This window comes from Amia ocellicauda, chromosome 18 (genome assembly GCF_036373705.1).
Source record: "Amia ocellicauda isolate fAmiCal2 chromosome 18, fAmiCal2.hap1, whole genome shotgun sequence".
NCBI lineage: Eukaryota > Metazoa > Chordata > Actinopteri > Amiiformes > Amiidae > Amia > Amia ocellicauda.
In genome coordinates, this window is record NC_089867.1 from 3,206,640 (window position 1) to 3,233,289 (window position 26,650).

General features: G+C 41.6%; 1 protein-coding gene across 3 annotated transcripts in view; it reads left to right on the top strand.

Moving 5' to 3' along the window:
- The first annotated feature begins 413 nt into the window (after window positions 1-413).
- Window positions 414-26,650, top strand: part of cep192 (centrosomal protein 192) — a 34,196-nt gene continuing 7,959 nt past the window's right edge. Inside the window, exons 1-43 of one of the 3 annotated variants that reach the window (XM_066690705.1) lie at window positions 414-855; window positions 1,997-2,191; window positions 2,406-2,516; window positions 3,175-3,338; window positions 3,939-3,997; window positions 4,356-4,500; window positions 4,755-4,870; window positions 5,157-5,246; window positions 6,083-6,238; window positions 7,650-7,803; window positions 7,893-8,110; window positions 10,817-10,936; window positions 11,181-11,571; window positions 11,728-11,880; window positions 12,461-12,525; window positions 12,700-12,918; window positions 13,100-13,241; window positions 13,387-13,472; window positions 13,900-15,019; window positions 15,132-15,261; window positions 15,798-15,960; window positions 16,132-16,990; window positions 17,365-17,501; window positions 17,832-18,062; window positions 18,378-18,503; window positions 18,930-19,070; window positions 19,687-19,750; window positions 20,145-20,284; window positions 20,589-20,681; window positions 20,824-20,942; window positions 21,143-21,343; window positions 21,526-21,616; window positions 21,984-22,163; window positions 22,304-22,564; window positions 22,652-22,773; window positions 23,112-23,221; window positions 23,493-23,655; window positions 23,864-24,045; window positions 24,272-24,395; window positions 24,681-24,786; window positions 24,882-25,086; window positions 25,357-25,436; window positions 25,750-25,845. In XM_066690705.1, the coding sequence (XP_066546802.1) occupies window positions 2,025-2,191; window positions 2,406-2,516; window positions 3,175-3,338; window positions 3,939-3,997; window positions 4,356-4,500; window positions 4,755-4,870; window positions 5,157-5,246; window positions 6,083-6,238; window positions 7,650-7,803; window positions 7,893-8,110; window positions 10,817-10,936; window positions 11,181-11,571; window positions 11,728-11,880; window positions 12,461-12,525; window positions 12,700-12,918; window positions 13,100-13,241; window positions 13,387-13,472; window positions 13,900-15,019; window positions 15,132-15,261; window positions 15,798-15,960; window positions 16,132-16,990; window positions 17,365-17,501; window positions 17,832-18,062; window positions 18,378-18,503; window positions 18,930-19,070; window positions 19,687-19,750; window positions 20,145-20,284; window positions 20,589-20,681; window positions 20,824-20,942; window positions 21,143-21,343; window positions 21,526-21,616; window positions 21,984-22,163; window positions 22,304-22,564; window positions 22,652-22,773; window positions 23,112-23,221; window positions 23,493-23,655; window positions 23,864-24,045; window positions 24,272-24,395; window positions 24,681-24,786; window positions 24,882-25,086; window positions 25,357-25,436; window positions 25,750-25,845 (7,800 nt within the window). In that variant the 5' untranslated portion in view covers window positions 414-855; window positions 1,997-2,024. The remainder of the gene's footprint in view (window positions 856-1,996; window positions 2,192-2,405; window positions 2,517-3,174; window positions 3,339-3,938; window positions 3,998-4,355; window positions 4,501-4,754; window positions 4,871-5,156; window positions 5,247-6,082; window positions 6,239-7,649; window positions 7,804-7,892; window positions 8,111-10,816; window positions 10,937-11,180; window positions 11,572-11,727; window positions 11,881-12,460; window positions 12,526-12,699; window positions 12,919-13,099; window positions 13,242-13,386; window positions 13,473-13,899; window positions 15,020-15,131; window positions 15,262-15,797; window positions 15,961-16,131; window positions 16,991-17,364; window positions 17,502-17,831; window positions 18,063-18,377; window positions 18,504-18,929; window positions 19,071-19,686; window positions 19,751-20,144; window positions 20,285-20,588; window positions 20,682-20,823; window positions 20,943-21,142; window positions 21,344-21,525; window positions 21,617-21,983; window positions 22,164-22,303; window positions 22,565-22,651; window positions 22,774-23,111; window positions 23,222-23,492; window positions 23,656-23,863; window positions 24,046-24,271; window positions 24,396-24,680; window positions 24,787-24,881; window positions 25,087-25,356; window positions 25,437-25,749; window positions 25,846-26,650) is intronic. The other 2 variants (XM_066690704.1, XM_066690706.1) reach the window with 2 other exon arrangements.

Genomic DNA, 26,650 nt, shown 5'->3' on the forward strand with positions numbered 1-26,650 from the left:
TACCATATAAGGTTTTTTGATTGATTGCTACAATATTACTCAATATCTATGAGTTCTACTCACCTGTGAGTGTGCTTGTTTATGTTCATTCTTAAAAGTCATCTATTCACACTGCAAAAACTTTACTAGCAGTGCTTTTTGTCACTGCCCACTACAGAACAGATAAGTCATTTTTTGCTTGATTATTGGATATTTGTAATTTGTTTGCAGTTACTGTAATGCATAATGTTTTTATGTTCCACCGTGTAGTTGTGTCTTTGAATGTTAGCCATATAAACATGTTTAGTCTTGACACATGATATGCATAAGCACAATTATAACTAGTGTATGTACGTATGACTCAACGCAGTTACTGCCGTTGTCTCCGTTGTAAAGCAGAGCGTACAATTTGTGATTGACAGCAAAGGTGTCCACTCAGGTCTCGAAGTTTCTCGCAGTTGAAACTCTACTCCAATGAAATTGCGACTCTTGGGCTGCGTCCGCCCACAAGAGGTGGCGTCAGCGCGCGGTTTCCTGTGTATAAATCCTACCGGATGGTAGACGTACTTGCGTGGACAGTAGTTTGTTTAGGTCTAACTCTGAGCCGAAAAAAAAAAAAAAAAAACCCGCTACAGTTTAAAGTTTTGGCGGCTGCAGTCGCGACCTACCCGTCAATGCACCTTCAATCGGACGCGCTTGGGACCCGCTCGCGCCTCGCGCATGTGTGATTGTGATGTGCCAGCCCGAGTCCGGAGCGAGGTCTTCTGTGAGGCGGACGCCAGTGTCGGGGGGTTGAGATTGTTTTCAGCTGTTGCAGAGGAGTAGGTGCTCGGGGGGATCTGCAGTCCCTTCTGGTGTAAAGGGCGAGGTTTCAAAGTAAGTAGCGACTGCTGTATTACGGGTGCACATTGTAGATGCTTTCTTGGCAAGTCCCTAAACAACTTTTTCCGGGAGCGGTATCTCGTGTTTTCTCTGCCGAGTGCGATCGGACTCGGCTCTGGCCTGGGGGGCTGCAGGATCCTGTCGTCTGTATTGTTTACGTCCTAGGGAAATCCGTTTTATTCAGAACTGCATGCACTACTGTGTCAAATACTGTTTGTTTTGCCCTGCTATACTGGCAGAAACTTAGTATCTTACAATGCAACTTAATTTTAGACAATGTAAACTTAAGTTACTTTAAATTGTGTGTGTGCCATGGCATCTGTTTTCAACTGGTTCTGTAATACTGTGCGGTTAACGTATTTATTACGTGAATTCAGTCAGTCTTCTCGGATAGATTTAATTTGATTTTAGCTTTTCAAAGCATTTGTTTTTGATGCTTTTGCAAAACTCAAAACTTGCTGTCACCTTCTGGTCACAGTTGTCACCAATGAGTTTGTTGCCCCTTTTATTTGTATTCAGCAACTGCGTGTATTTATGATCGGGCACAAGTCTCTTAAAAATAATAATAATAATAAAATAAATGTAACTTATTTTAAAATTTGAATCCATCCTTTTCCCCTCTGATGAGAGGTTTTAACCACACTTTCATGATGTCACCTTGCACATACACTTGATATTAGCTGTCAGTGTATTTTGACCAATAGATTTCCACTTTATCCAGCCATATGCTTTTGTTTTAATCCTAAAAGCATAAGTTTATACTTCAAGTCACATTACGTTATTGTGGTTGTCATGGTGTGACAAAATACAAAAGTGTTAATGTATTTAAAAAGGTGTAGGCCCCTGATTGAATTATTTAATGACTGCTGCAGTGCAATTGATCGTTTTCTAAGGGTTTCTATTGTGATCTGTGTTCTGTGTGATTTCCCATTCCAGTTCATCCCACACCAAAAATGTATGTGTGGCAATACGCTTTGGGCAAAAGTATCCCAGTCCGTAGTGGTAGTCCTAGTGCTCTTTACTAAAACCAACCTAGTGATCCATTACTAGCTCTTTTTTTTATAACTACTTTTTACCAAATATTGTGTTGTCTGTGTGTATGTATGCACCTGCATAATTTTGCCTTTCCTTCCAGCAGGTGAACTGGGGCCTGTTTGCACAATATGACCGAGAGCTTCGGCAACATCGAAGATGAGCCATTTCCCAGTTTCCTGTCCAACTCCCTGGGCAGCAGCTCAGCTGCTTTGGGGAATGTGACGCTGGGCTCCACTCTGGGGCTGCCTGTGGCTGCTTCCACTGTGGCTAAAATTAGATCAGGAGCTGACAACAGGTGGGGCTGCATTGCCTGTGAGCTTCACTTATATCCAGGCCCACGTTACAAAATATGTTTCCCGTCTAGGTATATTTACACAACTTCAAAAAGATTCCTGTTATGCGTTTTAGTTTTCCCCCCCCCATTAATTTGTGATGAAAGCAGCTATAGAGCTATTCTTGCATCATGCATTTTCGTTTCTGATCTCGAATGCCTGGCCTTCTTTTTGCAGAGTTCCTGATACCCAGGCGTCCTACTTGGAAGATGGACAGCTTTCTCTTGCGAACTCCCAGTCTTTAAACGGGGAGAATGGAAAATTTGCCCTCAGTTTTAAAGATGATTTGTAAGTCTTGTGAAAGGGGCTTTCATCAATGTCTTGGAAGTTTATGTAAATTTTTACATAAACTTTAAATCAGTTGTATTTTAGGTTAGCTTTATTATTTGCATCATCATATATGGAACAAGTAATTTAAATATAAGAATAATAAATTGTTTCATGGGTTGAAACATTAGTGTTTTTCCCCTAAACACCCATTCATGGGCCTGTGTGCAGATGTTGTACTTGTTTTGATGTTAGCATAGTCCAAATAAATGCATTCACCAATGCTGTAACAAGTGAAGGACTCAACCTTTCATGACTGTGGTTTGTGAATCCATTTCCCATACAGTGATATATGTGTAGTAAGGACACTGATAAGCTTGTGAGACAATTTTAAGTTGAGTAGTTTTAAATAACCAATTATTCTGATGCTTCTTCTTTAATTCGTTGTGAAAAGAGAGGTATATGGTTTATTTATTTAAATGGACTTATCTTAGAACATTGTATCCAATTATCTTAAGTTTTTGCTATATATCTCAATGATTTCCTAGTTTTCTGTTTTCGAAGGGGCTTGATTCACTTCCATGAGGGGGTGGTTAACTCTTTATACTCCAGTAGGAAAATGGCAAATTTAGTTTTATGATGCCATGTGATTTTTATATATTCTCTCCTTTCCTTACAGAGAAGATGCAGATCAGTTCATTGCTGCCCATCGAATCTCAGATCTCCTAGTTAAAGTCCAGCTTGATGACACTGGGCCTAGCTGTAAACGTGACCCCTTTTCACGGGGGTCTCTACAGAGGCCGTCTGCCCACTTTGCAGGACGGCCCTCTGGATACGGGGATGGTAAGCATACTTCTCTAATTTTCTTTGAGCCGAAGTCTCACAGTAGACAAGTGCAGTACTGCCGCTGCTGTGTTTCATTCCTGTCCTTTTGCAGTCTTGTGGGGTGCCTGCTTCGTTTGGTTTTTATCATACATAGCAATGGTTCTGCAATTCTTCCATTAATATTCCAACTATTCCATTAAAAATTAGTGCTACAGAATTGATGCCCTAAGCATAAACTCAGATCTGTTGTGGTATTTTTTGACAGGAAATGTTTAAATTTCTGAAGAAGGAAATAATTGCAAAAAACAGCCTAATTATGTACACAACTGTTATCATGACATTACTGCCCTAGAATTTGAGAGGATAAACTGGCCCACCGTGTCAGGGGACTGGTCTTTTGGTGGAACAGATTGTTGTAATCGTTTAGCATCTGTGCAGATCAGGTGCTCTGAGGAGAAAGCAGTTCAAATCCAAGGATTAACTATGTACACCAAGAGATTTATATTTACTTTTATATTCTATATAAAGATTTGTTATAAGAAAGTACTATGAGTGTACTTGTGTTGAATATCATAATCGACACCCATACCTAACGAGTAATTTTGTTCTTGTCTGCAGATCTTTCGACAGGGCTGATTACATTGTCTCACTTGGGAACCAAAGTGGCAGCACCAAAGGTAATCAAATTCGTTTAAACCCTTCCAGGAACTGTATTTTATTTCTTTAATGGAATGAAACATCTCCCCACAGGTGTATAGCATATGTTATGGGTCTTTGTTCTCTTGTAATTATATCTCCATTGCTATATATTGCATAATTTAGCAAATTAAGCGTTCAGATTTGTTTTTCATGCTACTTTTGTTATCCAAGTATATTTTGGTCTGTTAACCACAACAGAAGACGGTATTGCCCACTTCTATTTTTGGATATGATAACTAAAGTACAGCTTGTTCAAACAGTTGGAGAATGGCCAAGGCCATTTACAGATCCTGGTGATGGTACCATTTATTATATCTATTTTTTGTTTGTCCTCAGCACACATCGTTACTCCCAGAGACCATAGAGGAAGAAAACGCAGCCAGTGAGGGAGTGGACAGTGACAATTTCAGCGCCAGCATCTCCAGCTTTTTAGCAAATGAGAAACTTGTATCTCTGGACAGTATGAACAGTGACAGTACAGGTAATGTATGGAGTGTTTCTGTTATACATTTTTAAAGAATGCATGTCATCCTAACTGTCTTTGTGTAAGTGCTTTATTTATTAGCAATGTTGAAAGCTCACACTTAAAACTTCCCATGTATGAACAGAATGAGGAATAAAGAGGAAGGGAGGGCGGACTTGGCTCACGGCCTTTTAGTTTCTTTAGCTATTGGGTTTGGGGAGTCTGTGATGTTGGATGTGCATCTGAGGTTTATTGCGGCACTTGTGTGGCAGATGATGACTTTGATGTGGATGAACTGCATGATGATGAATTGGAGCTGTACTTCAAGAAGATGGTTCCTCCAGCCATGCAGAGGGGAAGAGTGGAAGGCCAGGAGCTCCCAGCAGCAGTGAGTAAAGTTCAGCTCCCGCTAGCTGTCCCTCTGTCCCTTACACACCGAGAAAAGGAATTTCATTGGTCTGATTCATGCTCTGGTATGGTTCCAAATTTAATATTTCTTATAACAGCATGAGACTCCTTTCTAGACTTCTGCCCTATTTCTCCTGTTCCATTGATCCTCATTGTATTCATACTTTTAGAAAATGGGAGAAATATATATATATCTTTTTTTTCGGTTTGTTTTTTCAGTTAATATTGACTCTTAATTGCCAACATATTGTCTCATTCTATATTAGGAGCACAATAGAAATCAGGAAAATGCAGCTGTCCCGAGTTCAGCGGATCAAGAAAATGATCGTTTTCAGTTCCTGGATGATTGTGACCTGGTATGTGCGCTGAAGATATAGGGCTGGGCGATATGGCCAAAATACAATATCGTGGTATTTTTCACATTCTTGACGGTATTTTTAAATGAATGTAAATCTGTGATGCACAATAATTAAGTAGTTACTTAAATGATTGGCAATTCTATTTATAAAAATAATACATCATCCAATTACATTGATTTCTGCAGGGTTTGTGAAGAAATGTGGTTGCGTTCTTGTAGCACAGATTTGCGCAGATCTGCACGATCCAACCTATACCATTGGTGGAGCTATGCAGATCTGTGCAGATCTGTGGAAATTTGCGTTACACGAACACTATCGGCGTTTTTTGATCAGATGTGTCTCGTGTCAGACAGCGCAGTCTCAAGCAGCCGCGCAGCGAGTTGTGGGATACGTGAACAGGATCCAGTTTATTGGTAGCTGAATTCTATGACTCAATGACACAGTAAATAGTAAATTATTCAAAACTTTAAAATACCGATATTGAAGGTATAGTAAAATTCCAAACCGGTCCGTAAATTAATATATATCGTATATCGTTTTTTTACGGTATACCGCCCAGCCCTATGAAGATATGATGTTATTCAGGCAAAAAAAAAAAAAAAAAAGAATTTATTCGATGGATTATCTCTTCGTAGATGTCCTTGTAAGGTCCTCTTAGCAAATTAAATGAAAATGCTGAATTCAGAAAGTTGCCACCTCAGTTTCTACAGTTATTTGACCGTATTTGAGAAAAGAGTTTATCACTTTAAAACTGTAAACTATTAACATCCCTACTGACTTGTATTTTACCTCTTGACATAGTGAATTTAGTTACTGATTGTTTGGTGTCACAGGATGACTTCCAAATGCCACATATCCGTCTGGCGGCCACAGGGATGGACTCGTGCCCTGCCAGTGATGAGGAGGACACAGAGGATGAGCTGGAGGCAGCCAGGCGCCACAGTGATCCAAGACCGAGGTTCCTGTTGCCCAGCACCACTAGACAGCTGGTACGTAACGGGAGCACAGCATGTGTACCAGCCTGCAAGCTACAGGAAAATCATGGTTTTCTTTTGTAAACTTTGGCGTGAAGCTAAATAGGATGAGGCAAAGCAGATCTGTCTCTTTAAAAAATATTATTTTATGTTATTCCGGCAGTGTCTGTTTCTGACTGATTTAAAAAAAAATCGAAACAAATATTGATTTAGTTTTGTTGATAACTCCTGATACTAGGGATTCACCTCTTATGGTTTAATTTAGTCTCCATTAAAAGGAAGGAGTCCACTTACTAATTCAATATCTGTTCTGAATCCTTGCATTGGATTTCTTTTAGAATTTTCTCCTGGGCTTGAGGGAGAAAAAAAATAATTGGTTCAAATCTGCTGAAAATATACACTCAACATGCAACAATTTCAAAAATTTTACGGAGGTATAGTTAATATAAGGAAATCGGTTCAATTAAATACTTTAATTAGGCCCTAATATATGGATTTTAAGTCTCTTTTGAGGGAGTGTGCAGTCAGCCTGCTGACTGCAGGGATGTCCTCCAGAGCTGCAGTCAGGTCAAGACCCTGGGGAGGACGACGAGCCGCAGATGAGCTTCCCCGAGACAGTTTCTGACAGTTTGTGCAGACGTTCTTTGGTTGTGCAAACCCACAGTGTCATCAGCTGTCCGGGCGGCTGTTCTCAGTCAATCCCGTAGGTGAAGAAGCCAGATGTGGAGTCCTGGGCTGGTGTGGTTACAAGTGGTCTGTGGTTGTGAGGCCGGTTGGACATACTGCCAAATTCTCAAACAGTGCTGGAGATGGTTTATAGCCTAGAAATGAACATTAAATTCTCTGGCAACAGCTCTGGTGGACATTCCTACATACAGCACGGCATTTGCACACTCTCTCAAAACTTGAGACATCTGTGGCATTGTGTTGTGTGACAAAACTGCACATTTTAGAGAGGCCTTTTATTGCCCCCAGCACAAGGTGCACCTGTGTAATGATCGTGCTGTTTAATCAGCTTCTTGATCTGCCACACTTGTCAGGTGGATGGATTATCTTGGCAAAGGAGAAATGCTCACTAACAGGGATTTAAACAAATTTGTGCATATAATTTGGGAGAAGTAAGCTTTTTGTGTGTATGGAAAATGTCTGGTATCTTTAATTTTAGCTCATGAAACATTGGACCAAAAGTTTTCATGTTGCGTTTATATTTTTGTTCAGTGTAGATTAGTCCCATTCTGATAAGATGTTCCACTGTTTTAATTGCTCAGCTTGTCAGGTTATGGGAGGATTTTCCTGAAATAGAACCTACTTCTCTGTTGATTTCAGGTGGTAAACTTCAGTTTCATCTTTCAGATTAACTGAGTGGAGACTATTGAATTGCTTAAAACTGTAGGCCCGAAAGAATAGCAATTGCATTTTGTTGCAGGTTGGAGAAAGCAATCGTCCAAGCTTCAGGCCTGGATTGGAGGGAGGCAGCTCTGATGAAGAGACTCCTGCTCGAGCTCGAAACGTGGCCACCCACTCTGGTATCGAGTTTAGGCGTTCAGCTGAGGGACAGGTCATCAATTCACCAGTCACAGGTATTAGATCATGAAAGTGGAATGACAGAACAAATTATGTAATTTTAATCTTAACCTGACTTTAACCGTTTTGCCTGACTTTCTGACAGGTGATGGGGGTGGAGGAGGCGATGGCAGCAGCGGCAGTGATGAGGAGGGGAATGATGGTGGCGTCTCCACCATCCCCTTGTTCTCCAGTAATACCCAAGCCAACTATGATGGGCTGCGAGGCCTCGGCATCGTGGGGGGGAACGTTGCTGAAGATGATGCAGAAGAGCCGCACTCTGTGCAGGGAGCGAGCAGAGAGTGTGTTCCAGGGCATAGTGAGGTACGATATTTCCCCTCCCCCTATGCCCTCTGACCCTCCGATCCTGATGAGCACTGGGCTTGGTTTACCCTACTTGAAATAACTTTTGGTAGTCTCGGACTAGTACTAATCTTAGTCTGTGAATCCAGATTGGAAGTTCTGAGTGATGGCCCTACAGGGGCAAAAATAAACCACTTTCACCCAGCTCTCATTCTATGTTTAGTACTCAGTATAAAGGTACTGATAGTTTACAGTGAGGGGAAAAAAGTATTTGATCCCCTGCTGATTTTGTATGTTTGCCCACTGACAAATAAATGATCAGTCTATAATTTTAATGGTAGGTGTATTTTAACAGTGAGAGACAGAATAACAACAAAAAAAATCCAGAAAAACATATTTCAAAAAAGTTATACATTGATTTGCATGTTAATGAGGGAAATAAGTATTTGATCCCCTATCAATCAGCAAGATTTCTGGCTCCCAGGTGTCTTTTATACAGGTAACGAGCCGAGATTAGGAGCACTCTCTTAAAGGGAGTGCTCCTAATCTCGGCTCGTTACCTGTATAAAAGACACTTGTCCACAGAAGCAATCAATCAATCGCATTCCAAACTCTCCACCATGGCCAAGACCAAAGAGCTGTCCAAGGATGTCAGGGACAAGATTGTAGACCTACACAAGGCTGGAATGGGCTACAAGACCATCGCCAAACAGCTTGGTGAGAAGGTGACAACAGTTGGTGTGATTATTCGCAAATGGAAGAAACACAAAATAACTGTCAGTCTCCCTCAGTCTGGGGCTCCATGCAAGATCTCGCCTCGTGGAGTTTCAATGATCATGAGAACGGTGAGGAATCAGCCCAGAACTACACGGGAAGATCTTGTTAATGATCTCAAGGCAGCTGGGACCATAGTCACCAAGAAAACAATTGGTAACACACTACGCCGTGAAGGACTGAAATTCTGCACCGCCCGCAAGGTCCCCCTGCTCAAGAAAGCACATGTACAGGCCCGTATGAAGTTTGCCCATGAACATCTGAATGATTCAGAGGAGAACTGGGTGAAAGTGTTGTGGTCAGATGAGACCAAAATTGAGCTCTTTGGCATCAACTCAACTCGCCGTGTTTGGAGGAGGAGGAATGCTGCCTATGACCCCAAGAACACCATACCCACCGTCAAACATGGAGGTGGAAACATTATGCTTTGGGGGTGTTTTTCTGCTAAGGGGACAGGACAACTGCACCGCATCAAAGGGACAATGGACGGGGCCATGTACTGTCAAATCTTGTGTGAGAACCTCCTTCCCTCAGCCAGGGCATTGAAAATGGGTCATGGATGGGTATTCCAGCATGACAATGACCCAAAACACACAGCCAAGGCAACAAAGGAGTGGCTCAAGAAGAAGCACATTAAGGTCCTGGAGTGGCCTAGCCAGTCTCCAGACCTTAATCCCATAGAAAATCTGTGGAGGGAGCTGAAGGTTCGAGTTGCCAAACGTCAGCCTCGAAACCTTAATGACTTTGAGAGGATCTGCATAGAGGAGTGGGACAAAATCCCTCCTGAGATGTGTGCAAACCTGGTGGCCAACTACAAGAAACGTCTGACCTCTGTGATTGCCAACAAGGATTTTGCCACCAAGTACTAAGTCGAAGGGGTCAAATACTTATTTCCCTCATTAACATGCAAATCAATATATAACTTTTTTGAAATACGTTTTTTCTGAATTGTTTTGTTGTTGTTCTGTCTCTCACTGTTAAAATACACCTACCATTAAAATTATAGACTGATCATTTCTTTGTCAGTGGGCAAATGTACAAAATCAGCAGGGGATCAAATACTTTTTGCCCTCGCTGGAGCTTGTATACAATACTTGAACAAGTATGCTTTGGATGTTTTAGGTGGACACAGAGGTGAAGCGTGGACAAGATAAGAATTCAGTTACAATGGGATTTTTAAAGCTTGATTTATGTAACACATTTAGGTGCTGTGGGTACATGATACATTTTATATAACCTCTTTAAAATATTTATTGGGTCACCCATTAGAGGATTTTGAAATGGCTTTGCCACAATTAAATTTTGTCCCCTTTCTTAAATCCTGCTGCATAGTGGCTTATCCTTCCAAAGAGGGAGAGGTGCAGGAGAATGCCCATTACTGTTCTCTCCAGTTTTATGAATGGATCGAGATTTTCACTTTCCAGTCCATCCTTTGAGGCTTCCATTTGGCATTCATATGGTTCGGCTATCTAGTATGCTTCAGAAACCGCTCTGTCACTGTCCTTAAGTGCTCTCTGCTCGCAGTTTGGTCTATCGCTGATGCATAGGGCTTGAACTTTTATGATTTTTTTTAAGTTTCCTTATCACTTCTTGCCTTTAAATCTTAATCGGTTGTCGTTAAGATAACTGACACATTGGAAGCTTAATCGGGCAACGTGTGAGAATGAAATGTCAGTTAAAGTAGCATTGGAGGGGGGGAGTTGAATGATTAATGTCATTGGTTAATATTGTATTTAAGTTACAAAGTGGGTAATCTAGAATCATTGGTTCTATTCAGACATGAAGGTAAAAAGAAGCAATTTTATCCATTTATTGGTGTTTTAATTAAGAAAACAAATCTCAAAATATGGTTAAAGGAATAAAATAAAGGACACTTCTGAGCGCTACAGATACTTTTGAGGAGTAGCGTACATAAAGGCAGTGTTTTTTCTAGGCTTTTCCTATGTGTTTCAGATGGAAGATCGCGTTGGTCCAGTTGGGACAGGAGAAGCTGGTTCTGATGGCAGTGGGGTGCTGCTGCCCAGAGCATCTACATTTCAAAGGAGCTTGACTCTAGGACGACAGGAAGCCTTGGTAAATGTGCTGCATGAGACGGTTGTTACAATTCCTATTATAACATGTTATCATTAACCATTCAATTAAAATATACATTCAAATGAAAAATTAAAACAGAAAAAGCAATTAGGTTAGTTTCACACTGTAGAATTTTCCTTGCTCATAAATGAGTTAAGTTATTGAATACCATTAGGTTAAGTTGTAGTGCTTTTAATTTGTGGTGTAACCTCATAAGTAAAATAGCAAAATCTATGATTTGTAGGATGCCATGGACAACACTGCGTCGGCTTCACCCACCGAAGGGCACCTGGATTCCTTATATCTACGGAATTTCTCAAGACAATGGAAGCCGCCTGACCATTCAACTTCCAGTTTCCTTCAGGGAACACAAAGCAGTTTCCATCTCTCCCAGGTGGTGCCCTCACACTGCCCCGATAAAGAGGCCGAGACCCTGGGGCTCAGAGGAGGCCCCTGTGGGTACTCGATGGCCCCTGAGCCCCAAACGGACAGTAATAGCGAAGAGGAGCTTCACACTGCAGCCAAGTCACACCCTTCTCTGGAGGCCAAGTATTTGTCCCAGACCTTCCCGGCTGAAGATTCTGACGATGGGTGGCACAACTGTCCAGAAAACCTAGGGCTTAAACTGAATGCAGGTGAGAATGGAATAATTTTGATTTTAAATCAAACTTTATTCTTGCTTTCCTACACTTTTCTTTATATGGAAATGAATAATTATCATTGCTATTTACAATTGACACAACTGTCAAATGCTCCATATCGGAAATTTCAGTTTAGTTGCATTCTTTCAGGGGGAAATGCAATGCAAGATGTGGTTTACCAGAATGAGGAAGGGAAGTGGGTGACAGACCTTGCATATTATAACTCATTTGAAAAGGAGCTGGAGACAAATCTGCCTGAAAATGTCCCTGAACACTTGGAGACAGAAGATTTTGTTTCCGGCAGTAAGTAGAACTTGGATCTTTTGAAAATATTATCCAAAAGAGCACCAGCATTCAGCTAAAATTACAGATGAACAAAATGACAAGTGCACACTTTCACTGCTCTCAGGTTTTCAGTGGGAAGCAAGCAAACTTCATTGCATGGACTGATTATTCCTTATAAACGCATAATATTGAGAATTTCCATGCATGTAAACCAAGTATTCAGAATATATATTCCAAGCTCCTTCTATTCCAAATACTACAAATTCTGAATACTTGTACCATGTAAACATACTGACCATTCAGTAAATATATATTATATATATATTTTTATTGCTTGATTTATTATACAGTTGCATGCAAGGTAGGCAAGCTTTTCCAACATGTTGGAAAGGGGATACTGAAGTTCTGCTCTTCTTTCTGTAATATATGTCAGGGGTTTATGATTATTTTGTTTTATTTATTTTTTGTTAGCCTGCACTTTAAATCTTAATCTGCTTTATTAATGTCCTAACTATTTCCATTGTTGTAAGAGATAATGTATCATAAGTGTCAAATGTCATGTTTCACAACTTTTGAAAACCCTTTGTGTGTGTTCTAGGTGATGCAATGAACATGATTGAGGAAGATCAAGAAGAATTTGAAAAAGAGCACCGCTTTATACAGGTAAACAATTTTGCCTTGGTTAATCGACATACTGGAGTTCACCCTCTAACTTATCTGATGTGCCAGGAATCTACTGCATATTAATGTGAATGATGTCCTGTGCATTCTCAAGAAGTGTTTTTCATGAAGTGAAGGAGTCGTCCATTTTTCTAACCTTGTACATTTTCTTTAAAGGAAGAGGAGATGGTTGCCCAGAATACAAGCCTTGGGATTGGAGATACATCTTGGAGGCTTCCTAGTAGTAACTACATCCTCATGAGAGCCTCTCAAGCCCCAACAGAGTTTGAAAAGGGCAGTCAGAGTTACCTGCGCCTGTCCTTAGGCCAGTTCTTTGAGCAGAGGTCTGAGGCCCTGGGCTGTCTGGGAGATGATGCCGAGGATAATGTGAAACGGGTCAGTGGCTTTTAGACTCCTGTCATTCATGGAGACATTCAAATCTTTTTTGCAATTGTTGGTGACCACTATATATACATGCTATAGTTTGCATAAGTTGTGGATTTACCCTTCAATTCAACGAGTAGCCAGTTGTCTTTATGTACAAATTTTGTATATAACATGATTTTCATTTTCTCAGCCTTCCTTCGGATATGTCATTGCCTCTCCAGAGAAGAGAGAGCCCTTTGCTCTGATCAGACCCTCCGATTTCTCTTCCTGGGGCAGCTTGGACCATGACGAGGCTGTTAACGTCAGCGATGCTGATGAAACCATGAATCCAGGTACAGACCTGTTATGTTTGTCCTGGTATTATCATGAATGTGTATTTTTGTAGATTCTCAGTTTTTATTAATATGTAGATTGTGTGTGTGTGTGTGTGTGTGTGTGTGTATATATATAATATATATATTTTTTAATCAAATGCAGAAGATTTGGACAAGACGTTAGAGGCAAAAGGAGAAGGGAAAGCACCCGAAGCAGATCACACGGAAGCAGCTCCAAAAGAAAATAAGGTCCGATTCAGCAGACTACTTTTTTAAAGGCTTCTTAATAATAAACATAAGAAATCCACACACTAGCAACTGGCACATGATTTGACTTTTATATTAAAACTTAATAGAATATTTTTATTATTTTTCCAATCTGAACTAGTATTGATCATAACTTCTGTAGCAATAAACAGATCTTGACATAATTTACAAGTAACTGAGAAACCAGTCTACTTTTTATGTATTGCTTATTTTTTATTTTCCTCATTCTTTGTTTTCTGCCAAATATTTAGTTGAACTTATCTGCAGATCAGCACTTAATTCTGTTTTAGTTACATCTACTGTATGAGCTCCACTGCTTTTACCATTCAAGCACTGATTATGTAATTAAATTGTTCCAGTTAATTATGCTTTTTAATTTATTAATTTGTATCGGTTTTGTTTTTTCTAGCACACGCAGCCTAATGTACCCAGTAATCAACACGTTAATGATGGTAATACAGACTCTCCTAGTAATAATAGTGACTTTATGCTAAGCATTAGCACCATTGCGTCTGCCATAGCAGATGCCTCTGTTAGCTCTGATCCCGCACAGCTTGCTGCCATGATAATGGAACTATCAAAGAAAAACCGCTGTAAGAAGTCATCGGCATCCGTGCAGAAACCTATCCCTCTGGATCCAGATCAGACCAGCCTGCTTGAAGCCCTACAGAAGAGTACATCAGCTGGGGAGTTGAGCCTGCTGGACATTGAGAAGTACCTGAAGAAAACTGAGGCAGCTGCCAGTGACAGTGAAGCAGAGACCTACTCTATGTCCCCATACAGCTTTGACTCTGTAGACTGGGCAGACCGCTCCGGCGCTCCACAGAGGCACTCTGATCCCAGTCCCCCTGCAGACCACAGAACTTCTGTCCGACAAGAGGAAAGGGTCTCCAGAAAGGATAGCCCAGCTGAACCAGGCAGTAGTGCCGAGGTTACCAAAATGTCCCCTGATGCACCCCAAAATACACACCCTAACAAAGATAATCTGCGTAGAAGTGCTCTACCCAGACCAAAGGCGGGCAGTAACCCTGTTAAGCACCCTGGAAGCACAGAGCAATCATTTGTAGCAGCAAAACCTGTAACTGAATTGAAGCCCTCTTTGAACAGAAGTGGCTTTCAAGGAGCGCTAAATAGCACAACCGCATGGAACAGGAATGAAATGGAGCCGTTCTCAGAACAACGAGAAGCAGGTGCTAAATTTGGACCAGTCAGACCAAATGTGTCCAGTGTGGAAACTGCCCCACGTCCTACTATCAGTTCGAGCACTCTGAAGCCCACTGAAGCCCATTCCTCGCTTTCTAAATCCCCGCAAAGTCAACAGAGTGCTCCTTCGGGGCTGCCATCAAATCGGAACCTGCCTGCCAATCCCGAGGTGCAAAACACCACTGGTAAAGGTTATGAAAAGGCACCCATATTGCAGAAAAGCCCAGCAAGGAAAGTGTCTCGATCTCCTTCAAAAGGACCAGAAAAGCGGGTCAGTTTTGTTGGGCCTAATTCTTTACCTTCTGCACAGAGGCAAAATGGAATTGGTAAGTATCCCTTTTTATCTGATTCATCTTATTTTGATGCAGGAGGTTGTTCCTGTGTTTACCTAAGATGAAGGAAAGTATTTTGGTACGATGGAATATATTTTGGTTACAGATCCACTTGGCGCTGGGTCTCCTGAACGGACTTCCAAGTATCCTGAAGAGAGCCAGTTTACCTTCAGACCCTCAACCTCCCCTCTCACTCACTCCTCCCCAAGCCAGGTTTCATCGCAGACCACCAATGGGTAAGCCTTTGTTAGTCCTTTTATTCTCGCAGCACTTGCTCATGGAACCAATGTAAATGCACATCTCAATTCATATATTCGACAGAAGAAGCTTTACCTATTTAAGTTTTATATGTCTTTTAATGTGTTGAATAATAAGAAATAGCCCCATGCAGTTTAACTGTCCGCAACTCGATGTTTTAGAAAATTGCAACATAGGAGAATCATGAGAGAATTTATTAGACTACATAAAGCGATTTTAAAATGACTTTGAACGAAGACTCCTGCTCTCTTTGGTTGGGGTTGTAGCAATACTGTCCATTTAAATGGTCTACATTAGCAGTATTAAATCGTTTATCCATATAAGTTTACTTGGATGGGTGTCTGTGTTGAAAATGGTCTGAAAGTAGCACAATTAAATGGTCAGTTCTTACTTATTCATTTGATGTTTTCCCTTCAGTGGGTTTATAGTTATCTGCCCTGGTTTGAGAGAGTTTGGCACATCTATACTCCTAATGCTAATTTTTAATCTGTTGTGACAATTCTGTTTCATTCAGCTCTTCCCCCTCCTGTGACGGTGTGGTGGAGCAGCAGGCCTGTGGTCAGCCATCTCCCCAGTCCAGCTGTGACAGCCCCAGTCTGAGCCGACTCACCTATATCTCGGTCTGCGACAGCACTCTGCACAACAGCACTGCCATCCCCAGCCCCGAGACGAGCAATGTGAGCAACTGGGCTCTCCACACAACTTCTAATGTTTAAAAACGAATGTGTTTTTTTTTATTTTTTTTTTTATATTAGTTTTGTTTCTGCTTCTGCCACCTAGGGAAATGAGGCGGCACCAGCACTGTAAAAGCCTGATAAATTGGTATTCATCTACTTTCTCGTTTGCAGAGCAAAAGCAGTTTTTCACTGAGCACCACCATTGTTCGATCAAGTCCCACTCCACCAGGTGACCAGGATGGTCCCAGCAATTCCCAGCATGCGGCGCCACTCCACAAGCGTTCGCCCGGATCTCCCGCCCAGAAAGCAAGGAGCTCTGACGACGACCGATGCAACGCCCAGCAAGACCGGGCCGCCCGCTGCCGGAGTGAATGCAATGGGCATCCAGCAAGCAAAGCACTACCGTCCAACGGAGGAAGCCACAAGCGCCACTCTGAGCCTGTCCCTAGCCACCTCACACAGGGGGAATCGGGTTACTCCACTGCCATTAGCGCCCACCAGTCGGCTTCCGCCGAGCAGAGTTCCCAGCAGTGGCGTAACATGCACACTAGGGACATGGCTTCCTTGAATGCCTTTTCTGCCACTGGTCTTGGACTCCAGCCTTCTCTGACTTCTGAGGACATGAGGTACATTCCCATCTCCAGCTTCAAACCTCAGGGAGCCGTACTGGACCTCCCCCCGTCTGTGCCCACCCTCCTCACTGGACGCTCTCTCTTCAGCTCTCAGATTGCCCAGCAGTACCTAGGTGGCAATGTGCCAATGTACCCATACCACATGGGACCAGCCTCTGGAATGTACAGTGTTCCCACCGGGCTGCCCTGCACCAACCCCACGATGACACATGCAGGGTCCCTTGGTGTTCCCACCTCCGGCCATCTGCCTGCAGGTTTCATGAGTCAAGGCCAGCACTACAGGGCTCCTCCTTCTTCCCTAGACCCTGGCCTGCTGAGTGTGTCCAAACCCTACTGCCAGCATGATGAGATGGAAGGGCTAGGCATGTGGGGCTCAGGAGGTCTCTCCTCCGTCAGGGGTAAGCGGTCAGGGGCTTCTGTTTTTTACATAACAAGGATGGTTAGTTTCTATTGTATGGTGTTGAAACCTTGCCAGAGAAATGTCCATCCAGGTGGATTAAACAGTCCAATAGTAAAAATGGCATTTCTAAATGCCTTGCTAGAATGCCGGATTTGGACCAGTCTGCCCAGTAGGTATGAATTCAGTATTGTTTCTAGCATTTCATACTTAAATTATGAATTTTACAATTTATGCGGTTTGCTGCTTTGTAGCTTTAGAGACGCACAAAAAGCAGTGGCATTACACCTTTACGATACAGGATTTTCAATCACTTGTTTTTGGTCAAAAAAAAAAAAAACTTATTACGTCTCTTCCCCTGTCTGTGTGTTGTAGTGCCAGAGGAGCTCAAATTTCCCAATGCCTGCTGTGTAGGAATTGCGTCCCAGACCTCACTCAGTATCTTCAATCCAACTGACCGCTGGCTTCAGGTCGGCATAGCTGTAAGCAGCCTGTCCATTGATGGTGAAAAGGTATGAGCGGTTCATAGGCATAGTTAATATTTCGTCTCGTTAATATTTTCAACTTACAAATTGCAGCGAGAGGAATCCTTAATCATAAAATGACATTTTTAATCTTTCAGCATGTTTTGTATGTCTGACATCTTGTCAGTCTTTGTACTGAAACGATGGAGAACCTTTATTAAGAGTTTGCTTTTCGACTTGCTAAGCAGCCTATGAAAAGAAACAAACTATAATGTAAAGAACCGGATAATAGCAGAAACACATGTGGGTTTATCAGGTCAGAAAAATGTTTTCTTGATCTCTATTTCCTAAGGTCTTCACTGTTAATGTCCTCTGTAGGTGGAGTCTTTGCCTTATCAGTGGCTAATCGTGAAAAATAAAACCATCATTGGCCCTAAAACCACAGAGGAGCAGAAAGTGCTGTTCATCCCCCTTCAAGCTGGCGTCTATCAGTGCGTCCTCAGTGTGTCCTCTTGGCCAGTGTCTTCCCAAACTGAAACTGTGGCACAGGCTGAGGCCTTTGCACAAAAAGTGGTCCTGATGGCCATGGCAGCAAACCCATCATTGGAGGCAAGTCGGAAACCTTTTGCATTTGTTTACAAGTGATTTGCATCCATATAATTTCTTTACAACTGCGTGTGTTTGTTTTGGATGAGTGTTAGTGTTACATGTTAATAGATGTCTCAGTGTGTGGATTCTGTAATCTGAATTAGTGTCATTAAGTTGTATTGGCATGGTTACTTCATTAACATCAGGTATTTTGCCAAATGTACCCTTTACCATTTTCCTTTTGTGTTCAGTTCAAGCTCAATTCCATGTTCATTGTTTCAAATTATGTATATACTAGTTAGTCTTAATCTGATTTTTATTTGTGTTCATTATTAGGTGGACATTGGGCCGTCGGGATGTCTGAACTTTGGTGACTTAACAGTTGGCAGTATCAAAGCCCTCCCCCTGAAGCTCATCAACAATAGCCACGCCACAGTGCCTGTCCGACTAGTCATCAGCGCGGTGAGCAAGGACTCCTTCATCCCCTTAGCGTTGCAGTTTTTATGAAGAGCATAAATGCACTCGCAGCAGGAAGAAAATATACTTTTTTTTTTAATCCTGTTATTCTTAATAAAACTAGTATCATATTATGCTTTGGAGACCAGTATCATTTGTATGCTTTGCAGACAGACTGAGTGAAAATGGCATACTGGCATAAAGGTTTTTACAGAGCATAGGAGTGTATAGAAATGAAAAATCTGCAACGTGAACTTAATTTGTTTGGTTTGGTTTTGTTTTCCCTCCCACTGCTGCAGAAGTACTTTCCTCTTTATTTCACGTTGCACTTAAATTGCATTTGGGGCAGCTGAATCTCTCAAAGCATCAACTCCTTTTAAACAAGTTGAAATCGGCTGATATTTTCATTTATTTTTCTGTCTTTGACTCTAGAATGCCATGGCTTGGCGCTGCTTCACATTCTCCAAAAGCCCAGTTGCTGTGCCAGCGGAAGGGGTGATGCAGGCTTGTACAGTGTCCCCACTGGCAGCCCCGTCTGTCATGAACCATGTGATGCATGCCAACTATGGGGATGTGAGTGTGTCTAGCAGTATCCCTACCATTCTGATGCATTTAAAATAATGGTTTAGGTTTTGTTAATCTGAAATTCATTATGGCCAGAAGTCCATGTCTATAAATGATCTCATTGATTTTGTACTTTGTGGTTAGATGGGTAATGCCAATCGGTTGTGGCCTGTTGAGATATCCAGTTCACTTTTAGTGCTGCTTATTTATTGTTGAAAGCACTGCCTGTTGTATTTATTCATGTTTTCAATTTGACCTTTTAAACAGGCTAGCGTCTGACAGCGCTGATTTGCTTTCTATGAATAGCTATAACAAGTAGTAATGTTTACAAACTCTATGGTAAGGCTGTCATACATTATATAATCAGCTCCCTTATTTCCATGTACCACTTCTGCTGTTATTTATACTGTGACTGAGGGCTAATTTATGGAAATTCATTACATACATTTATTTTGACCTCTTTTGAGCATCAAACACTAACAAGTGTTATGTTTGAGTTTAGCTTAGTTCTTGTTAGAGAATCTTACCACAAACCTAACAAAAGGCAAAAAAGAACCAGAACAGAACAAACTTATCAGAAATTGAAAGTGCATTGTCTTTGTTTTTTTTTTTTTTTTTTTTTTAGAATCCGGAAACTTTCTTGGTCTGGGTTCATTTCCGTGCTCCCCAGAAATATATATCCAGTTCAGGTATGGTAACAGAAAGAATACATTGTGTGCTTGGAAAAACTTGACTATTTACTTTTAAAAGAAATGGACAATTGAGAACAAAATTCTGCTACACCTCTGGAAAATGATGCAAAAATAGGAACGTTTGATTGCAGAGAGGGTGTCAAGACTGTGTAGTGCACTAACCGTAATAAGTAAGGATTTTGCATAAATAGGAAACGCACTACTTGCTGTTTGTAACTCTGAAATTTTCATGATACAGCCTGTGGGAACGTTTTACGTAAAGTCAAATTTATGTTTCTCAGGTGTTGTGTAACTAGGAGAGTGCCTTGATTACTTGTTTATCTGCATTGTTTTTCAGTTATTTGTTTTAATCGCTTAAAGCATAGTGTTGACCTTTAACTATCCTATGCAGGGGAGCTTGGTCCTGCAGATGAGTACACTGCCAGAGTTGACATTGAGGTGGACAGTCCAGGTCCCAGTCATGTCATCAAGAGCATTCCTCTGCATGCACGGGCTGGGATAGCAAGAGTGCACGCTCCCAAAGACCTGCAGGTAGGAAGTTCAGCTCCCTTATCGATTTAATGGTGTTGAAGCTCAGTTGGAAGATATGAAAATGATCTGCAGTGTCTCTTAATATTGCTGTAGAATATTGTTAGATCTTGAACACTCTGTCCTTCATATTCTGTCACGTGAGTTGAGTAAGAGCTCTGATTTCTCTCCTTTGTTGCACTTCATGGGATGCAAATGAATAAAAATGTCCTTGCAGTGTTTTTCTCTAGGAAAAAAAAAAAAAAAAAGATTTGAGCTCCTTTTCAAATTGCAGCCTTTTTAAAATATTTTCGTCACTCTCTCGCAGACTGTGCATCTCACAGCTCCATTTGGTAAAATCACGAAGCAGACCTTGCCCCTTAAGAATGCAGGCAACATTGACGTTCAGCTGAAGTTAAAGGTATTTTATACTTTAGTAATGCTGTTCAGAGCATTCAGTAAATTTGACTTTCAGCTTTCCTTTCACTTTTCAATATGCCTTTGGATTTATTGTTACCCTATGAATATATGTGATGCTTTAAAATGACTTGTTCTGAATTTAGAGTACAGATGCTGAAGACTGCTTTTCTGTCAAACCAGAGGACCTTCACCTACAGGCTGGGGACGAACATGGGGTCGTGGTCTCTTTTACAGCACAGGGTAGCAAAAAGTACAGGGAGAGGTAAGGCATGATTGATGAAGTCCATGTTCAGGAAATATTAATAAATCCAAGTCTGTATGGGTATCCAGCAACTGTAGAAATGTCATTGAACAGAGTAGAACGATTTTGTACAGCGCTTTCCTTCGCCAATCCACATCTTGGATGGTTTAGGCAAGGTGATTGCTAATGAGTGTAAATGCAGTCAGTCTCCTCTCTTTTAGTGTGTTGACCATCCTGGTCCTGCCGACTGGGCCTCAGTATGAAGTTGTACTGAAAGGGGAGATGACTGTGGAGGAAGTGGGGAGGTCAGTGTCATCTGGCAAACCACTATCCTCGGACTCTGTGACCGCCAGTGAGGTGCCTCCCATTCTTTCAAACAAGCAGTTCATGGCGTGGGGAGGGGTCACCCTGGGCAGAGCTGTGTAAGTACTATATACGTCGGGTCCTTTCCATTCTCAATTTGGTCAAAAGGTAATGATTTGAAATGTAGAATAAATCTTAATGGAGGTTAATCTTGCAAGAGACTTTGTGATAGTTAGTGTGTACTAGGAGTCCTGTTTTCTGTGTCCGTCTGAGAGTTTTTCTCATGTTTTTTCGGTCTCAGGCAGCAGAAGCTTGTCCTGAGGAACAACTCTCCTAGCTCTGTGCAACAGCTCAGACTCTTGATAAGAGGCCAGGACCAAGACTGCTTTCAGGTGGGCTCCCTTTATCTTGTGACACAGCCTGTAAAAACCAACAGTCTCCGTTTTGTAAACGTGGTCAATAATCATCTGAACAAGAGCATGGTACAAATTGGTTCCTCCGGTTTTCAGGTGTAGTATCAAACTAAGTGGTTTGAATTGTTTTTGTTTTAATTTCTTTAAGGGCTCCAAAGTTGCAGCATTACTTTAGTCAAAATGGTTGACTAAAAGGTTGTATATCCTTTGGTTTATGCGCCTATGTAACTCAGTAAATGTTGAAGTATATACGAGCCCTTTTTGCAATTACACAGAATTAGTAGTGTAATTCACAGATGTTCCTTGCTATATTTTGTGACTTGATGTTTTGCTTCTCTCTGAGCAGCTTCAAAGTACTTTTGGTCCAGAAGAGAGGCTGAGCAGTCACCGTGAGCTGACTATACGCCCCAAAGAGGATGTCTCCGTCCATTTGCTGTTTGCCCCAACCCGTGTGGCATGTATGATTGCTAAACTAGAGATCAAGCAATCCGGAATACGTTCCTCTCAGCCAGGAATAAAATTCACTGTAAGTTTAACTTAAAATCGAAAAGAAATCTGTATTTACACATTGTTACACAGGTCTGTTCAGATGAGTCTCGCTCTATGCTCATACTATCCTGATTTTGGAGTTCAGAATCTTCATTTTTCTGTCCTCCCTCCTCTTAGATTCCTCTCTCTGGCTATGGAGGAACCAGCAACATCATTCTGGAGGATGTGAAGAAGTTGTCCGACCGCTATGTGGTAACCCTGAACGGTGTTGCTTCCGGCAGAGTCGGCAAGGTGTGTTTCGCCATGAGGAACACGGGCTCACGCGCTGCCTTCATCAAAGCCCTTCCCTTCGCAGACCTGCAGACCCGAACGCTGATGGACTCTGCCATCATCAGCGTGTCCCCCTCTCAGTTCGTTTTAAAAGAGAGGACTCAGGAGGTAAGAAGCAGTGACAATCTGGAGGCCACTGTTGGTTTATGCATGATAGCCTGTATCTCCAGTAACCATTGCCTTGTCTGCCTGCAGGTGATAACTTTGCTGTGTAAGCCAACAAGGAGGGAACAGGTTTTAAGCCAATCTAGCAGTTCTGTCTTGTCTACGGTCTGTTTCTTCTGTGGAGATGAAATTTCTAGACAGCAGTTCAGAAGGTGAGTTTATTCAGGGAAAATATAAACTTAAAAGAGCTAACAAATATGATTTCTGTAAGTGGGAAGTATTTCTTTAGAAGGTAAGAATTTAAATGAACAGCTTACTGGAAAGATGATAGAATTCTGTGAAAAATTGACATTTGACCTTGAATTAAAGAAAGCGAGTCATTTGCACATTCCAGTAAAGGTAGTCTTGTCCAGGGGCTAATTTTCAATCTGATCATTCTCTGATTGCTAATCCTGTTAAATATGAAGTAACTGAGTTTAAGTTACAATTCAGAAGATGTTTATGGATTTGATCTAGCAGAATGGTTGAAGCTTGGTAATCTATTTTTCAGGTTATTGGGCAACAAACCAGGGATTGGGAAGCAAGTGCTCTCTGAAAACAGTCTCCTGAAAAATATAAATTTCAATGAAAAGTTCTTTGGAGAAGAGCAAGTGACGGAAGGTAAGGCTGACCTTTGTCATGGTTCAGTGTTAGTCGAGAGGTGGTGGGCCAGTGCAAGTGCTACATTATGAATCTCCTGTTTTTGAGGAAATGAAATGCATCAATAGCTTTTCTCCTTGGGTGAATTTTCAAAGTCTGCTAAAGCATCAAGGTAACCCCTGTTTCTCCAGTGCAGATGGTTTATCTATAGACTTTCACAACAGTAACTCCTTTAAGTACCTTTAACAAGACTGATGTTAATTGGGTGTCATGTCAACCTTCTGTTTTTTAGTTTACGACCTACCTCAGAGGCCAAATGATGCTCAGCTTTTCTATGGCAACATGAATAAAGTTATCCTGTCTGTACTGGGCAGTTCAGAACCACTGGTAACGGGCGAAAATGATTATATGGAATCGCTTCAGCCCTCTCCGAGGCACAGTTCAGAATCCGACAGGTTGGTGCTCTAGATGAGATTGGGGCAAATCTGTCAAGGTGTCAGTACTTGGTTTTGTTTTTGTATTTTTCCAGTTTTAAGTTGTTCCAAGGTCACCATATTCAAGAAAATCCTTGTACTCTATCTAATGCATAGTGACAATAATATAAAGCTCATGTGGGGGAAAACGTGTGGTTTTAAAGGTTTTAAGCTCGAACTTCTCTTGCAGTGGTTTTGGGAACTCAGACCGTCACGTCAGCAACGTGTCTCTTGATGTGCTCCCAGTTAAAGGCCCACAGGGGCCCACTCTGCCATTGAACGTCCCAGACCCAGTCCTCAACCCAGCCTCCGAGCCACAGAAATCCTGGAGCGTGCAGCCCGAGCAGATTGTTCTAGCCGCCCCCACTATCAGTGAGTTTGTCTGTGCTGTCCTGTCTGTCTAGTTTTGTCACGTGGTCATATTTTTATTGTTTTGTTTTTCTCCATTAACTTTCTTCTGATTTCTCTTCAGCAATGCCTTAAATTATAACCCAGTTGCTCTCCGTTCCATTTTGAAATTAGATTTTGGTTATGAGCTTTAAGTATGATGCTTTTTTTTTATGCAGTTTTAATCGGTTTTTGTTCACTCCTATTGCAGGTGGTGTTGCCAACACTGGGCATGTGAAGATTATGAATCAATCCTCCAAAGCTCTCAACTTTGAGCTGTCCTGGCCTGCACACTGCTTGACGATTACCCCTCAACATGGACTCATCGAACCCGAGTATGTACAGAATTGATGCATTGAGATCTAAACAAAAGTACCTCAGTGTAAACGCAGACTCTGAAAATGCTTCTTAAAACTTGTGCCTAAAAGGACTGTATTTTATAGTATCTGTAGCTTAAATTTGAATGTACCGCTTTAAGGCCTTAATTTATAAAACAACAACAAACAGATGAAGATGCAAGACTGATCTTGTACAAGTCAGTTGTTTTGCTTGAGGCTTAATTAATTTTTGGCTTGTACCTTCAATTTACAATTTCAAATACTTTGTATTTTCTTAATCAGGAGTCACTTGCAGATTTTGATCAGTCCCAACCCATCTCTTGCCTCTAAATCTTCAATTCTACCCTGGAGCGGACAGATTTACATCCAATGTGACAATCAGCAGAAGGTTAGTAAGATAAATGCGTGGTTTGTGAAAGGCATCTATGCCTGTGTCTGATGGACAACTTCCATGACAACATGTCCTGCACTCTCTGGATGCAGTTCATTAGAGTGCAGATCCGTGAAGACCTCACCCTGGATGTGTCTGCTACAGCCTGCACGGCGAAGCAGCTCGGTGTCCTCCCTGCACAACCAGAGACCCCAGTGCTTCAAATGGCCAAACCACTGCCGAAGCCTGGCTCCTCTAAGGTGGAGATCAAGAACAGGACTCTGGTGTTCCCTGCCACAGGGTCTGGAGAGATCTCAGGTAACACTATTGCTTTAAAAACAAATGAACGGGTGTTTCTCGTAAGGTCTCATGGTCTACCACATTATTGGTAATGTAAAGCATGACTTCCGTTCCGGTTCCTCTTCCCCTTTTAAAGCGATCATCAATATAATACAGGTTTAACGTGTTTGCAAGTTAGAAATGCAGTTGTCAATTGAAGGACAGTAGTTGTACCAAATTATCTATTTTGTGTTGGATCCATGATGGACAATGCAGCCTCATGTTCTGATCAGGGCTGTTTCTCTACAGAGGCATACCTGGAAGTGGAGAACAGCGGTGAAGAGGAGGTCCGCTGGTATCTGTCATCGTTCGCACCTCCTTATGTTAAGGTGAGAATAACGGGCTTGCATTTGTAAGCTACCTATTTAAAAGCCAAAGAGAATAGAATTGTTTGGCTTGTGGATGTAAGAATCTAAAATATATTTTGTGTGTTCCTTCATAGACGCAGAGAAGTGAAAGGTGATGCCTAAAATGTAGATATACCCACACCAGATATCAGTGTACAATAGACAATCTCTGTGCTGGCTCTATGCAACAAGTTTTAGCCATCTGCCATCAATGTGTTGTGGTGGGACAGATCTCAAAACCAAGCAGCAGTATTCTGCATCCTAAATGATTAGGTAGCACGTGTTTCTCTCTTAGGGCGTAGACAGCAGCGGAGATGTTTACCGCGCTACCTATACCGCATTCAGATGCTCGCGAGTGTCCGGTACCATTGGAATGGAGGAGAAAATCAAGGTAAGAAAGTATATTTAATCTGTTCACATAAACATGACGCCACAATTTTGCCACAGCAGTCTGATCTGAAAAGCGTCTTGTGAGCCGCTTGCTGACAATACAGTGCATAGTGTGTTTTAACTTTGCTGGACTTAATGTACTTTGCAAGTTTTTGAATGTCACAGACTGGTGGCTTTTGGTTGTAAGGGTCCAAGTAAAGCATGCATTTCACCACCTCCTTCTTAGGAAGCCTGGCCTTGAATGCCTGTTCAAGTTTCTGCGCTTAGAAAATGAACATTCTTTACCTCGACAATCTTTACTTTGGGCACGGTTCAACCATGGCACGGTTTGAATGGCTTTAAAATGACCTGTACCTTTTTGTATGGTTGTAATACATGCTTTTTGAATGTTAAAACAGAATTCAGCAATACCATACATTTAGTTAATTTCATCTCTGAATAAATGTCCCTTGTAATGGGCATCAATTTCTAGAGAAATCATGTGTAATAAAATGTATTTTGGAACTTGGCATATAATGCTTAAATTAGCAAATGTAATGTTTAATCAACCAAATGAGCCTATAAATGTTAATGTTAAAAATGTTCCTAAATGGTTGACTACGGTGCAGCACTGCCATGCTGAAGCTCAGTGTGGTATTACTTGTTCAAATGTCAACTACTAAGGCCTTCAGATTGCTATTAGAGTCCTTCAAAGTCCAATATCCACCAATCACAAGCCAATGATATGCTATGAAAAAACTTTAAACGAAAACATGTGATGACAATGTACTGATCGTTGTTCCCTCTCCACTGGGCCAAAGTCATTA